General features: G+C 57.7%; 1 protein-coding gene across 1 annotated transcript in view; it reads right to left on the reverse strand.

The window, feature by feature from the left end:
• Positions 1–13,157, reverse strand: part of LOC119109039 (trynity) — a 34,916-nt gene extending 21,759 nt beyond the window's left edge. Inside the window, exons 1-2 of the mRNA XM_037232579.1 lie at positions 13,028–13,157; positions 363–460 (exon numbers count right to left, since the gene is read on the reverse strand). Coding sequence (XP_037088474.1) covers positions 363–450 — 88 coding nt within the window. The 5' untranslated portion in view covers positions 451–460; positions 13,028–13,157. The remainder of the gene's footprint in view (positions 1–362; positions 461–13,027) is intronic.
• Positions 13,158–16,603: the final 3,446 nt, after the last annotated feature.

Here is a 16,603-nt window from a genome sequence, read left to right on the forward strand (position 1 = left end):
GGTTGATCGCCCTAAACATTTGACATCAAATACCGTAGTATATTATGGTGTGGGGTTGGGTGTTGCAAGAATTTACAAACTGGTCAAGGAATGTGGTGTCATTGGTTACTTGCGTCATCCTTTTTCACATGATGCTGCTGGTTTTGCAAAACTACGTCGCGAAGTGGTCCCTGAGCCAAGTGCACCAGCAGCTGAGTGTGCAATACTTCTGGCATTTAAAGCTGTCATATTCGGAGTGCGGTACGCGAGTGATAGCCTTCTACCGCGCACAATGTGTGAACCCAGATCCGTAGCGTAGATAATAGTATTCAGCCGCAAGACACGTACTACTTCACGCGGAGTGTGTGAAACACAGTACATACCATCGCACGCTGAGAGTGTGGCTGCGACGAGTGCGATCGTAACCGCGATGTCCACGAATCTCCAGCCCTCGGACCCCGGGCGCGCCATCTTCGATCACCTGGAACCAACGGAAGCGGTTCGTTAGGCATGGCCACAAGGCAATCAGCTCATCTCGATTGCTGAGCAGGTGGGGACAAATGGCGGCCCTTCGCGCTTTTTTTGTCATCCTCCGACAAACGAATGTCGCTCTCGTTTCCGGTCGGGGCGGGATGGCAGCTCGATGAGAGGAGTACCGTGACCAGTATAGGCGTCACACGTCCCTGCCGTGATCAGTGCGGGCGACACACGTCCCTGCCGTGAGTGCACCTCATCGCGCGCAGATTGGATGGCCCCCCGTCTTGACACAATGTGGGAATGTGGTCGTTGACTGGCGCCGATGGAGGACCGGTACAGATTAGTCGCACCCAGGTGAGAGTTTTCCCAATGGCTGACAGGGGGACGCCGGGCCGTGCGGTCAGTTCGGCGCCGGCCCGACACGTTGGGCCGGAGCAGCTTCAACTACGTCCGCCGTCCAGCGCGGTCAAACGTAGGTCCAAAGCGACGCCGCTGAGGCTGCCGAAGCTGAGTCTGCTTCACACAAACGGAAGCGATGGAAAAGAAAAGTGCCTATGCGCTTTGCTATCCTTAAGTGGAGACGCTCGCCCAGAATGTGTTACGGAACGCGTGATTCAAAAACGGTGTGAACTGTCCTGTTTGGCGAGCCTCTTTGGCCAACTCGGGAGGCGGCCCAGCGGAGTCGGACGTGTCGTGTTCGTGCCACACAGCGCGACCTCAGAGTGAAGGGGCGGCGACACAGCCCTTTAAATTGGGTCGGCAGTGAGAACCTCTCCAGCCGTCTTAGCCCAGCTGTCACGCCGGGAGCTGGAGTCTTGAGCGCGCAGCGCCATCACGGACGGCCAGCCCGGCGGCGGGTGTCTGGTGCGTCCGGCCGGTCTGTACCGCGGCGGTGGTGCGTCCGGCCGGTCTGTACCGCGGCGGTGGTGCGTCCGGCCGGTCTGTACCGCGACGGCGGTGCGTCCGGCCGGTCTGTACCGCGACGGCGGTGCGTCCGGCCGATTTGTATCGGACCTCGGACAATACCGGCAAAGATCACGGCCCGTTAGGCGCGTCGAGCCCCCACGGCCGACTAGTTCTCCGGCGCGCCGCCTTTGTCTTCCGGCGGCGAGGCGGCGAGGGCTTTTTGCGCGTAACCACGCCGGGCGTGCGGTGACGGTAATGCGTGAGTACGCGCATTCCACCTGTCGACGGGATTGATGGGGGCAGGCGGCGGACCGTGATGTATATCTCATCGCACAACCCCTTTGTGCGAGGTGTTTGGGGTCGGCTGTTGTGTAAAGCTTCGCTGGGTTGTTTTTGCCGCGTCCCTTATGAAGTGTTAAGCCCGGGCGTTACGACCGCTGGGTCGGCAAATCATTGTCACAAATTCATCGTATGCGAGCCCTTGATGAGAATGCCGCTTGAAATCGGACACGGTGAGCCCTTCCTCTCCGGCAGACGCGGCGTCGCCGCCGAATGCATGAGAGCAGGCATTGTGGCGGGCCTTTGGGTGGCGCGTCCCGCCGCGTCTCGCCGCCCCCCTGCCGAGTGGTCGGCGCTGGAGGCCGCTCCACCAGGTAGGTAAATGGACCATCGCTCACACAGCTGCGGCCAGCGATCGGGCTGCGCGCCGCCCGGCCGCCGGCGTTTTTGTGCGGGAGCCCGCCAGCCGTGTGGATTTACTGCGGACGCCAAACGAACCGACGGCGTTGTGTCCGCGCACGCGTGACTATTTCAATTACACGGGGGATATATCATGCCACGAGCCATTAGCTGGCGCGGCGGTAGGCCGGCTCGGCTGGCGCAGAGACGTCCAGCTCAGAGCCGAGCTTGGAGCGCCGCTGAAGCCGTCGGCCTACCGACCCAAACCTGAGCGACACTAAGGCTCGCGCTCAGCCAGCGCAGAGCCGTCACAACCAACGGCGGCCACACCCACGCTCCAGATGAAACAGCTCTCCGCCGCGGCTCGGCGCGCTCCGCTTCCCGGCGGCCGGGCCGGACGCCGGCCGCCACCGCGCCGGGAAGTGGGCTGGCCGTGCCAGATGGCTGCGCTCAGCGGCGTTACCCAGTTCTGGAAATGTTCCACGCCCGGCGAGCGGCGAGCGCGCCGATGCGCGGCCGTCTCGGTGGCCACCGCGCGCTTCTGACGCTCCAGTAAGGTCAGCGCTCGGCGCTGGACTTTGAAAAAAGCACCGGCTGAGGCTGTCGAAGTGTCTTGTCGCCACAGAGGGGCGGCGCCCGTCTCCTAGACTGAGAGGGACGATTGACCTGGCGGTCCCTGCCGAATGCACTCGCTTGCCAACGTGCCGTTTTGTGAGGCGGAGCTGAAGCAGTCCCATGAGCACGACCTGGAGAGCGCCTCATCAATGAGTCGCTGTCATTCACAGTTCTCATCCCTGATGTTTTGGTGCTCACCTAGCCTGTGCTCTGTACACATACTGCGGCCCAGTGTGGGCCCTGGATGACTTCAGTACGCGCGCACCGCACCTAGGCGTGAACAGTCGAACAGATAGGGATTGACTGACCCAGCCGGCTATTCCACACGGGGCTTGACGTGGGCACAATTTGCCAGCAGCGGACGGATCAATGGCGAGCCCTCACCGAGCAGGGAGTGAGCGGCGTCGGCTGCCGGCTGCCGGCGGCGGTGGGCGGCGGCGGGTGGCGGCGGCGCACCCAGCGAGGCCACGCTACACGCACAGTGCGTGAGGGCGGTGCCCGGAGCCGGCGCACGTCCGGCGTAACGGTGCACCGCCGCCGGCGCCGTAATGACGCCGTCAGCGTCGCTCCGGCGGCGGCGGTCAGCGGCGCGAGGGTGGCGGCGGCTAGCGGCGCGAGGGCGGTGGCGGCGCGGTGCTGGTGCGGCCTCCCCGCCATGCGGGTGGTGACGTCACGCAAGGTCGCGTCGCTCGTCGCCGCATGCGGGCGGGGCGGGCAGAGGTCGCGGGTGGAGGCGCGGGGAGGCTGATGGGGTGGGTAAGGAGAAGGCATGATTTTAACGGTTTTAAAGCGCCATTTGCGGTAATCTGTTTGATTTGTCGTGGGATGAAGTAGACGATGGGCCCAGGCGTGAGCCATACTCTTTTGATGTGTGACGAGAGGCCGTCCGCCGACACCTTAGGTCTCCGTCCGGCCGGACCGACATGTCGCAGGCCCGGCCCTGACCTGGTCCGGCCGGGGCGGCGGATCGCCACGCCGACCTCGCGGGTTAACGGTGTCGGGCGGGTCAAAAATCGGACCCGATGCCGGCCGTGGCTGTTGTTTTCCGGCGCGGCCAGGTCACGTGCGCTCGTGACTCATGACCGCAGCCGGAGAAGAGGCACGCAGACGGTCCCGGGCGCGGCGCAGGCCTGAGCGCGCCTGTGCAGACGCGGCGTTCTGGAGCAGCGAGTGGTCTCCGGGGTGAGGAGATGGCGGGGTCGCGGCCAGGCTGGCCGGGCAGCCGCGTGATCTATTTCTGGTGGTGAGGAATGAGACCAGTTCACACGAGAAATCTGGCCGCAGCATGTAGCACGGCGTCGACGACATGACGTTTGTGGGCCTCGAACTACGCCTATGTCCTTCTTTCCGGAACATGAGCAGGTGAATCAGGTAATCGTGCCCGCACCTCATTCCATGCATGGATGGGACCAACGTGCTTTCATGCGTGACGTATAGTGGCACTACCAAACGTCGGTAGCTGGGTCAGCGGTGCTACTTTTGAATATTCCCCGGGACGAAACTGGAACACGGGTTTTCGTATTCACGCCAATTAACCGACCTCAATCCTCAGCTATCAAAGGCTTGTGTCGATCCCTATCGATGCTCAGCCAAGAATGCGAGTGGGTGTGCTAAAAGGTGAAATGACGATATTTGTGACAACAGCCTTCTGACGTCATTCAAGCTGTCTTCTGACGACGGGTGCAGCTCCCTATTCAATTTGGGGGGGGGGGGGGTCGCCTGACTTGGGCTCCATCCCCCTTCTACGCCACACTTTATTGTGAATTAGGCCAAATTCTGGGAGGAACCATTTTGATGGTGTGTTTTCAGGTTGGTGGATTCATTTTTCACTGTTCAGCCTCCCCAGGTCAATTTGCGAAACTAGGCCCCTGTATCTGAACTGATCCAACTGCTCGCTAAAAGTCCAGCAAAGTGATGCGATTTATCCCAATAAAAAGGGGGTGGAACCATCTGTGATCGGGCTTCTGTTGTGTGCAAGCAGCCGCAAAAATTACATTTTTGAAGGGCGGCGAGTTGGCCCTGCTATCCCACACACCTCCCGAGCCCGACCACCCGAGCACAAAACTGGGGAGCACGAACGCAGCCGGACTTGATGGAGTGCTGCATGCAGGTCAGAGGGTTCGTAAGACAAGAAGAGCCAAGACGCTCAGTGCATGCGGCTGAAACAGTGTGTTCCACAAGCACCGAGTAATCCTGAACAAGACAGCCGAGGATATGACCGTCCAGATGGGCCGAGAAAGGGAGATGGCTATTGCGACCAACGCAGCCTAAAGGGACAAATAGCGAAACAGAGCAGAGAGACGCCTGAGCCCGGGTCCTGCACCAGGCCGACTGCCAGCTCTCGCGCACATTTGCCCGAGGCGATCGCAGGACGGCAACTGAAACTGGCCGCTTCCGGTGGGAACAAGCGTGCTGTAATCGCCTGGCGCAGCGCCGTCGTCCAGTCACTGACCGCAGTGTGCGCCGGTGCTGCGGCCGGGCTGGGCGGCGCGGCCGGCTGCCTGTCGGCTTACGTCGTGGACGACGGCCAATAACGCCGAGCGATCATTTCAACGAGTCTCGCTCTTCGTCCTCGCAGCTGTCATAGGCCTTTACCAATCGCCTGGCGAAGCTGATCAAACACGGAAGAATGCAACTAAGCCTTGTGCGTCTGGACCCTTGTTCAGGCAGTGTTTTCGATGCATCAGAGATCAATTATAGCTGTGATGTGTAACTAACTTAGTGGTGCTAACCATTGTAACTTGGAAGGAGCTCCTGCACCATTTTCCAGGCAGTCAACACTCGGGGCACACCGGTGTTAAATATCCGGCAAGGAATGTGCGACCAGGGAGTAGAAATTTTTCCCAATTCTCTTCACGGATGGAAGGATTCATTGGCGTCCATATTGCTAATCTCCTCAGTACAGACCCGAGGGATTCCAGAAAGCTCGACACAGAAGTTGGTTTCGCTTTGGGTGTTCACTTTCTTCACGTGGCGATGCGGAATACGTTGTCAGGTTCTCAGCGCATGATTGACTCCGTGGGCGTACCGGAAGAAAACGGCTCCGTTTTCCCACCATTCTCTTTCAGCAGCCAGACATGGTTCCAATACCGACGGCATTTGCCCTCGGATGGTTAGCGTTGATGAGGCGCCGAGCATGTACTTGCTAGGGCTAACTGCTAACTGCAGCGTTTATAGAGCACAAACCGTTAGCTAATGCGGACGACCGGCAGCGGCTAATATGACCCTTTCCATGCCAGTGTCGATTTAACTTTGCTCATGGCGGTTACCAGGCGAAGAAGATGGACGGTGATGATATCTGGTTTCGTGGACGCACGCCTAAGTGGCGTCGGGTGCGTTGCCCTTTGTCTTGGTGGAACAGCAGAAGCTGTCTTGATTAATGAAGCTGGAGGCGCGTTACACGCCTCGGAGAGCACCGAAAACGGACCAGTTCTACGCTCTCTGAGCCGGTTTGGAGCCATGCGTGGCAAACATCAGCGCCGACATTTATCATCGGAAATAACATTAACATGACGCAGGTACTCCTGCTAAAACCCTGAAGTATATCCAGAGGTGTTCGACGTCATGAGCGGCAATTTGCTACAAGCATCTACAGGCATGCCGTCCTCAGCATTACACAGATGTGTAATATAATTTGTTGGCAGCTGAATCTCTTGTGTGCTACCAGGCAGTTGTTTTAGGAACAAAGCCCGCGTTCAGTGGACTGACTCATCATGTCACGGCAGAGCTTCCGCCAACTGATTCAGGCCTGCGACCTGTAACGGTGTCCTCGCTATCGGCTCATCTATCGAGATCGCGGCCCGAAAAACCGCCGTCATATGACGATGCCACTCCGTTCCGGCCACTCCGTTCCGGCCACTCCGACGGGCGCGACCGAAAAATACGGACCATGTGGACGTCCGGTCCGATAAGGCCGGTCGCGGCGCGCGGAACCGGCTCCGAGGAACGCCCTCGCCCGCTGACCCACACCCGACGCCGGCGCCGATAACACGGCCGGCTAACTGTTCTCTGGCGGCCATCTGGCACCCGTGTCCAGCCGCAGCCGAGTCTGTCCTTCCATCCAGGCGGCCGTACGGGCCAACCGGCGCCCGCCCTCCTGGTCTGAGTCGCCCGGCGGGTCCCAACTTCCTGCCATGAGCCTTGTTCGTGTGGCGACAAATGCCATCAGCAATCCGGATGGCTTAAGGCTGAGTGACAAATCGGTCATTGTCCCAGCAACTCAGTGCTGGTGTGCCACCGGTTCCGAGCCGTATTGCTCCCGGCGAACGGCAGCCGGCCGCGGTCGCTTCTGACGTCAGATGTCAGGGCCGGGCGGGCGTCCCGCCGCGCGGCACGGGCCGGCCTCGGCGCCTATCTCGCCATCTGATCGGGCCGTCTCCGCGCGGACGCCGCCGCGTCTGCCGACACGCAGACAGACCGTCGCCGGGGGCCGCCGCTCTGGGGGAGTGTCGCCGCATCGGTCCTGCCCCCTCGGGTCCGTTGACGCGCCCGCAGCGGAACGGCCCGGTCCTGCGGCGGTCCGTGCAGACAGGGCCGTCGGCCCGGCCAGCGCCGCCCCGTTAACCGAGGTCGCTTTCCGGTCCACTGGTCAGGGCGCGGCGCGGCGGGCTGGCGGCCGGGGCGGCGGCCCGACCCGACCCGGGCGCCGACCGACATGACGCCCCTATCGGTCCATCTGGTGGGCGAGCTGACCGGCCGGTGAGGTCGGCCGGACGGGTTTGAGGAGGCTCCAGGCCCGGTCGACGGCCAGTGAACTCTGCACCCAAAGCTCCCCTCGACATGACCCAAGGAATACAGAGCATGGACATTATGCAGTGTGCCCGGCCGTGGGCGTCATCCTCTCCAGGAAACGCAGCCAATCTGAATGATGTTTTCGAAATGCAATTGATCGATCATGGATACATCTCGGATACCTGTGTACAAAGCAAGAGTCTGCTATCAAGAAGTCGCTGGTTGAGATATCAAAACATCTGGACGAGCCGGTCCTGCCACATGGACACAGCTGTGAACGGCCGTGAGGGATGTGATGCTGCTTTATGGTTTCTTTTCGGACTTTGCTAACTGATCGGCATCGTTACAAAAAAAACACGTGATATGGATTGGACTGGACCATTGTAATGCTTAATGCATCACTTCTGAACGCCCTATATAAATGAGTTCAATTTTAGAATCATTTTGTAGGTATTCTCAGTTCAAATGTCTGAAGAAGTCATGGCAGGTCTCCGGCACCGGTGACAGCTTATTTCCGCATCGAAGAGGCATTTTCCTAGCGGACGTTTATGGCAAACCTTCACTTCAAGAGCCCATTCTAGCAGCCCCAGCAGCGGCATAACTACAGTTGCTTTGCAGTGACGACCACGGTTTGAATGAAAAGAAGAGCTGTGGCGCGTGACGGCACGGCGCGTTCCGTTCACAACGCGTCCAACCGTACCGGCCGAGGCGACCGCCCCCAAACGGCACAGACGCACACACACACACACACACACACACACACACACACACACACACACACACACACACACACACACACACACATGGGGCCAGATTGGCGCTCGTCAGACGCGGCGGAAGACGGAAGGCAGCCCTGGTGACGTCGTGAACCTATTGCAGACCACATTGTCCCCGGGCCGGTACCGAAATAATCGCCGCGACCATGTCGAGTCCGGTCACGGAAAAGGTCACCCCGGCCCCGGCTAACGGGTCGCTCCCCCAGACGGCGCAATTACCGGCGGAAAATTCACAGGCGCCCTCCGCTGATTGTGGCCCGGCCAGTGACGCCATTATGACGTAATTGGATCAGCGTGGCCCTAATCTGCGCGGGCGCATCATCGGCCGTTCGTCTGTGTCGGGCCGGCCGCCGCGAGTCAACAGGTCCACCCGAGGCTGCGACGGTGCCGGACTGGCCCGGTGCCCGCCGACGGCGACCCGGTCACGGCACGTCCGCGTGACGACGCGTGACGCCGCGGCAGATCGTCTGGGGGGATGGGGCGTGAGGTTGTGGACGGTGCTCTGGACAGAGGCGGTGGCCGCGGACAGATCGTCTGGGGGGATGGGGCGTGAGGCTGTGGACGGTGCTCTGGACAGAGGCGGTGGCCGCGGACAGATCGTCTGGGGGGACGGGGCGTGAGGCTGTGGACGGTGCTCTGGACAGAGGCGGTGGCCGCGGACAGATCGTCTGGGGGGGGGGGGGGCGGGGCGTGAGGCTGCGGACGGTGTTCTGGACAGAGGCGGTGGCCGCGGACAGATCGTCTGGGGGGACGGGGCGTGAGGCTGTGGACGATGCTCTGGACAGAGGCGGTGGCCGCGGACAGATCGCCTGGGTTGATGGGGCGTGAGGCTGCGGACGGTGCTTTGGACAGAGGCGGTGCTCGAGCTGCTGCGATGGGAGCCATGGACGGGCCAGCGGCGACTACTTTCAATGTATTCTGACAGCCTTCTGACAGCGTGAGCTGGACGAACGACAGCAGTCGCAGATCTAAGACTCCGTACGGCAGGCAGGCAATTTTTTAGGTCGTTCCGTTTTGCGGTACATGAATGACTTCGTGTGTGTGAAGACGTGGGAAACATATGGGGGAGAAAAAGGTTGAAGCGTTCTGTCAAACACTTCCGTGCTTGAGGCAGTCACATGGCACTTTGTCGTAGACACGTGGGCGCAAACACCAATTCTGTTGGATTTGATACATCAGTAAGCTATACGCTGCGGATGCGCAGTGTTTATCACGCCACTGATGGGAGATAGTCGGTTGTTTTAGTGTAGTGGACCCATACCTCAGTTGTGGAACACAGTGTGTACGAAACCGTTCACTTGAAGCTACGTTTTCAATGCAGTAGCCGTAATGAAGGCGATTGGCATAAGATAAATCGAACCTAATCGAACCCCACTCACAAAAAATATCGATGCTGCCGATACCACAGATGATGCATTGAAACCTCACCGATAAGCATAAAACATCGGTGTTTTGAGATCAACGTCCGCAGCGGCGGCGGCGTTATAACGCGCTGTCAGTTTGTCACGCATGAGGTATCTCCCTCCGCTACCGCGCGCGATGCTCGCGCGAGATAAGAGTCTCGCTCTTGTGGCTGGACACTTCTTGCGAAGGCTCCGCAGCGGCTTCCGTCGCCGGCTCTGACTAGTCACGTCATGCTGTTGCCCACCAGCGTCACCGCCGCCATTCGGGGCGGACAGATAAGGCGGTGACTGACGCGCCCGTCGGTGGCTTGTTGCTGACTCGCTGCCGACCTGCCGCTGGCCTGTGGCCAATTATTCAGGGCCTTGCACTGTACCGCGGAGGTCAGACCAGGTGCCAGGTCAATGCACGGCGTGCCGCTTCCGCTCCGGTTTTGGCTGGCCATAAACCGCGAGGTCGCTGAAGCATTGTAAAGGCAGTCTGATGACAAGAGATCAGGAGCCGCACGGCAGCTGTCGGCCCTCCGGGCCTCCCCTCCCTGTGTAACTTAGTCCTCCCGCACGTCATGAAGCGATTCAAAGAAAGCATGGTCTGGTCCTGCCGCCTCCTCGAAGAAAACGTGTGACCAAGATCCTGTTGGCGTTGTTGGCACTCCGCAGACATATCGCTGCCTTCTTTCAGCGCCTGGTGGTAGCCCGGCTGGCCACCAGCCCAGCCGAGCACCTTCGCCTCTGGTCTGTCTGCTCGCCGAGCGGGCGGCACCGGCAGCCAACGCTCGTGTCCGGGGCCGGCGCCGCGGCCGCCGCGCCACGGCGGCGGCGGCGGCGGCGGCGGCGCGCGGACGGCTTCACGGCTGACAGGACGCCGCTGACCGCAGCCTGGTTCGACGCCCGCCGCCGTCGCCGCCGCCGCCTCCTGCAGCGGCTGCAGCCTGCAGCGCGACGCATCTCCGGAAGCCAGCGGTGTTTCCACTCTGATTGCGTCCACCAGCCAAGGCGGGCTCAGGCGAGCGCGCCTTGTTGCTCCACGATGGAGTAATGGCCGCTGAGTCAGGGAGCAGGCGGGCATGACAGGTGGCCACCAGGGAGCGGCGACGGCAGGACTGCTGTGTACCGCGGGGAACTGGGGACGCCACGGGACCGGGACCGCAGCTCCAACAGCGCGCGATGGCGTCTTGTTTCATAGCCAAATTAGCCAGCGTATGCCTATGACTAGTAAATAGGATATCGTTAATATGAATAACCAAAATAGTGAACAACATGTCGCCACTGGCGCTTTACGACGTTCCCAACAGCTGGGACTACATGGCGTCAGCAGCCTCTCACCTAGCAGCGAGGGCGGGTGCTGTGAGGGAAGATAGCTGATATCGAGAAAAACATAACGCGTAACTGCGGCAGTACAGTGAGCGCATGGTTCTGATGTAATCAATGCTACATTTACGTAGGTGCCTCGAGAAACGCAGCGCTGTGTTTCCGTAAAGGGCACACAAAGTGAAGCAGACACGGATGGAATAGCTACGCCAGTTCGGTGTCCGCAGCTACCAGGAATTTATTGGACAGAACCAGCTTCTCTGCTATGGACTATTCAATTTTCTGGCATCTGCTCCCGTCAGCACAATCTGGATTTTCTATTTTATCTCCTGCATCCGCCTTCCCTGACGGGAATGATTAATTTTGTTCAATCCATTAAGAAAATTTTGATGTCATGGTGTTTCCCTGGGCCACTGCGAGCTCTTTCGAGTTCCGTCATGATTGGGCTCACGTTTTACGTGTCAGTAATAGCGAGACGTGCTGGGAAGACACAGAAGGCGTCTTTTCTTGCTGATCGGTATGCACACGGGCAGCAATTAGTGGGCGCGATTTTTCGGCTAGGAGCCGATAAAGAGCAGGGAACAGCCGGGATTTTGTTGGAAAAGAGGCGCAGACACATGCCTCCAGCGCCTCACAACCGCTCAGGCACGAGCATGAAGCTAGCTACAAGCTCATTGGCGTCCACGTCAAGCATGGCGACTCTAAGTGACGGGGATGTTGAGTGTGTCGTCTAACACACACAACCATAACACCTACTAACCCCAGTGCAAAAATTCGTGGACTGACGTTCTACAACTTTTCTTAAACGAGTGTTCTCGAATTCGCTCCTGTTCATTTTTCCTCGTTCCGTTGTTTACGATGTAGCCATCTGATCTGTTTAATGGGTTGCATCTTGTTTCGTTCGCTCCATAGCTTAGCAGCTCCCATTTCTCAAAACCGAGGCTTGTGCCTATGATATAATTTTCCATGCAACAAAATGCAATGCAAAAATTTGTCATGGAACCGCTCGCTCAGCCAGCTGGGAATCCGGCGAGTTGCTCCTCTAAGCCTTCCCGCTTGGGGCGGCAATGAACAACACAGCTGCGCGGACGGGGCACACGTCACGCAATGATAACGTGACGCAAGGGCCAGTCACACTGTTTGGGCTTGGCTGGGATCGTTGATTTGGATGTTACGTCGCAGTTGTTATCCCAGAAAAACGATTAGACGTGGAATCATATGCAGCGATGCCAAACAAACCCAGGTGAAGCTGCATGCCCGGAATTCACGTTATTACATGCATACCGTGCGGTATGGCTGGAGAGCTCCTTTTCTCAGAAGTTTTCTATTGCCTTCTCCGGCAACCGGCTGGTCTAGAGCACCCAACTGGGCCGGCCTCCAACTGGCTGGGCTATCTTACTCAGGTGGGTCTGGAGCGCCGGGAGGGATTCGTGGCGCGCCTTTGCTGGGATCGGCTGCCGGGATCGACTCCAGCGCTATATGAGGCATTCCATGACGCAGCAGCTCCCGCTCAGCGAATGAATGAATGAACGACCTTCCCAAAGGTGACGTTGAAACAGCGCCAGATGTCCTCGGAATGGGGATTAAAGTCAGGATCAGTGCTAATTGACATGTGGCTCCTAATCCGGGCAGCCAACTAGCATCTCCGCTTAATGTCAGCGCCGTCTTTGCTGACAGCTGTCATGAAGAATTCGTGCCAAAGCCCCACGTTTAAATGCCAGCGCACCTTGACGTGGCTTTCAATAGGTCCAGATGCGTGGAATAAAGCTGTCGAGCAGTGCTTGTTCAAGTTATCGCAGGTAATAGCTCAAAGTGATCCGGATTAGATTTGGTCGGTCATGGGTACCGGAGAGATCATGTGAGAACCTTTCTCTGTTTTGTCATGCGTTAGAGGCGAGATAGCCGAACCTATTTTTTGAAAAACCGCTATTTAAATAACGCCACTTATTCATACCTAACTTGAGTATAAGTACAGGCTAAATGACATAGACTCTGCTTTGCCATTTTGAAACTCCCCTCAAACGTCTACGCTGGACGCAATTTATCAGCAGCATTGCAGAAAACATCCGCAGCTTGCCGGAACACCACGACACACACCAGACACTTCATAACACCCGAGACCAGTACACGGATGGTCGCGGTGCCGGGGCCCACCTGTGGCTGCCGCAGAGTGTGCGCGGGCGGGCGGTGGCGGCGGCGCTGCTGGCGTCGAGGCGGGAGCTCGGCTGCCGACCTGCTCACCGAGCCGACGACCGCTCGCAACTGACCGACTGCGCCCGACGACGCTCCAGCTCACTATATCGCCGGCATATGGGGACCGGACCGATGTAAATGAACTCGGCTCACCTGCCCGGCACGGCGGCGGTGGCCATGCGTGGTGAGTAGGCCAAGGGCGGATCCAGGACGGTGACTTGGGAGGTTTTGCAGAAAACTCAACGGTGTAGCTCAGCGGAATGGAAATTTACGCCATTCTGTAACTGAAGCTAACGTAAGCAGATGCGGCACCATGGATGCATGTACATGCTCCTGCATCCGCCTATTGAGGAACCTCCTCACTTCGAGCTCCTAACGGCCACATTAGCGGCGATTGGTTGATTCCACATGACGTCACAGGTGTGACGACACTTCGTCGGGCAATCACGTGATGTAACGCGCCGTGTTCTCTAAACGTTCCCAAAATGTCACTCAACAAATCAAGCCAAAAGAACGAAAAGCTCAGTTTTCATCGTCATCGAGTGAACTGTAGCTCACTGGCGCCCTAGATCCGTCATTGGTGGCACGATTGCACGGTCTTTCCGGTAAACACAAATTCTACACATTTTTTACTACGAATTTGCTACTGGCGCTGTTCCGTAATTGGTCCGAGCACGCACAGGCGAAGGAGCATAGTGTTCGGTGGAAATACGAAATTTCCCCATGTCGTGAACGGTTAACACTTAACGTCAATCTTAAAGTGATCTTGGTGCTCGCGAACAATCCACTTGACGGGGGGATTCGCCCGCACCACTTCTGAGGCATTTCCGCCGGCCCGGGAAGGTGTAAATGATAAGCGGGCCCGAGTCGCCTCCAGCAACATAATATAGATGACTTTTGAAAAAATATGCGGTGCCTCGAACACTGCAGCCTACAATCGCCTGTTAAGGTTCGGAGAAGACTTAAAGGATTAACTTCCAACAAACTGTGTATTGTTTCTGCGCGATGCGTTGCCTTTAGAGCCCAGTGAGCGTTGCCCAGCGGGCCATGATAGTATTACCCTATACATAGTGTCTACGTACCGAGGTCTGCTGCAATGCCTGGACGAGAGCTTTTGTAGATGCGCCATCTTCGACATTGTAAGGATAACAAATACTGATTGCCGATTTGGCACTCGTGAGTCCGTGCAGAGCTTTTCGCAGGCTACGTATCAAAGTCGGTTGAAATCAGGGCATGTCGCCATGTACTTCTCCAGAGTAGAATAACTCCACATGTCATCTTTGGGCCCATCATGACTGTGACCATATGTCATCTTCAGGCCCATCATGGCTGTGCACCTGGGGAGCAGGGGATACTGGCCGGAGCCGATAAGTCGCCCGCCACAGCCCGCCCATCTCCCGCACAAGTTCAACGTTAACTTTTATTGGAAGCCTGGAAAAACGATTGGCTACCAACAACAAGCAACTGAAACGGACGGATTCATGTTTTGCACGTGAGAACGCGGGATAGTCCGAACGCATCGACCCACGCTTGTCTGGATACGATTGTCCGTTTTCTTCTCGTCAAAGTCTGTTTCTATAGTGTCGTCGTGACGCCAAGTCGTCGAACACTGTGACCGATATCATTCCGCTTCGACATGCTTTATCTGTTCTGCAGTTGACGTTTCCCCAGGCACGTTTCAACTTGCATCTGCGTTTCTTTAACCTCTAACATGGGCTCGAGATGAGTCGTAGAGAGTTTTTTTGGAGAATGATAGCGATATATACAACGCATATATATACACCACTTTATATATATATATATATATATATATATATATATATATATAAAGTGGCTTTCAATTATTTTCTGTTAGCTCAGCTTGCAACGTCATTAGCAATCGTGGTGAATTTTTCGTGACAGCCACCAATTATCTTGGATGCTCTTCGAACAACACACGTAAACATGCTGAATATGTGGTTTGAACATCCCAATGTGCATTTCCGAATATTGCATTCGAGGGTCAAAGACCTTTGCCCTGTACCGAACGGGTGACCAGGTGAATGTGCAGCTAATGTATTCTGGGACTGTTTGGCTTGCTGCTAGAATAAATGATCCACAAAGCTCAGGCATTCTTATCGCGCGCGCTCAACAACAGGTTTCGCGGTTATTCCAATTCGCCAAGGCTCAAACACAATGGCGAAGCTGTGGTCGAAACAAAGGGTGTGAGCCGCGACCGTTTGGAAGTCTTTGCGATTCTTTTCCAAGCTGCTCCACGCCACTAGTCTGCGGTCGCACCGAAGTTGCTTGCCAGCGCTGGAGCATCCCGTGCAGCAAAGTTATTCCGCGCCAAGCACATAATTTAAGTAACCCGTGCATAAGCGCGCACTTAACTCTTTTGCTGGCTGCAATAATACTACTGAGAGGCATTGCATCACACTTGGGGCCCACAGCAAGGCCTCCAGAAGATAGCCGGTTTCGTGACCACCGGCACACCCGTCGAGGGGCTGTGCTGGCCTGCCTGCTCGCGCAGTCGCCGTGTCGTGTAGCGGGCAGAACCCTATTGACTTGCTGATGCTCGCCCGGCCGGCGAGACCGCTGGTCTCGTGCCGCGGGGGAGCGACGGTCCCGGGCCGTCATGTGGTCGGGTGGGACCGGCGCCGCAGGGACCTCACCGCCGCCGGAACCGCTGGTCTCGTGCCACGGGGAGTGACGGTCCCGGATCGTCACGTGGTCGGCTGGGACCACACGGGACCACACGGGGCGCCGGTAGTGTAGTGGTTAACACGTCTGCGTTAACCATTGCGCATCTGGGAAACCAGAAGTACGGGTTTCGGTTACCCGCGGTGCCCGCCCTTCCTGCCAGGGTGAGAGGCAGGCGACGCCCTATAGCCTCAGCAGCCGAGTGCGTCGTAAAGCCCCAATGACACACGCAGGGACCACAACGCCGCCGGCAGACTTGGCCGGTCCGTTCCTACGAGTCACAAGTGGTCACAGCATTCGTCTCTCGAAAAGCCTGACACGAAGAGCGCAGTCGCGTGTGTAGATTGGCGTACCCGAGGCTGACTCTAAGAACGCCAGGTGAAGAACTTCAGGTGGGGCTAGGAGGTGGCATATCCAACTCACCGGGTGGAACACGGATGAGCCCCTCCCCCCCCCCCCCCCCCTCCTCCTCCTCCGTACGTCATCTGATAATAAAACCATGCTGTCATAGCATCGCTGTTTCTCCAAATTGTTTACTCACAGCCGCACAGCATGAGTTGATCAATGGAGACACTGCAACGGAGCGCGTTTTCACCATCGGCAGCGAATGAAGACGGACTTGTGAAGGGATGTTTGACATAGCATATTTCCGTCCGTATCGTCCCTCAGATCCATGAGTATGATAGCTATGCAGCTCCGCATGCATGCCGTCATGCATCTCGCGCCATATCACCCCCCCCCCCGCCCCTTCCCCCTCCGTGGACATGATCTTTTGGTTTGGCTGTAGTCACGCCATCCTACAGTACATAGTGTGACGCACGAGAGAACACAGACTGTTGAAGTAATCATCTTGGG

Source organism: Pollicipes pollicipes, unplaced genomic scaffold (genome assembly GCF_011947565.3).
Source record: "Pollicipes pollicipes isolate AB1234 unplaced genomic scaffold, Ppol_2.1 Scaffold_7228;HRSCAF=8575_pilon_pilon_pilon, whole genome shotgun sequence".
NCBI classification, from domain to species: domain Eukaryota; kingdom Metazoa; phylum Arthropoda; class Thecostraca; order Pollicipedomorpha; family Pollicipedidae; genus Pollicipes; species Pollicipes pollicipes.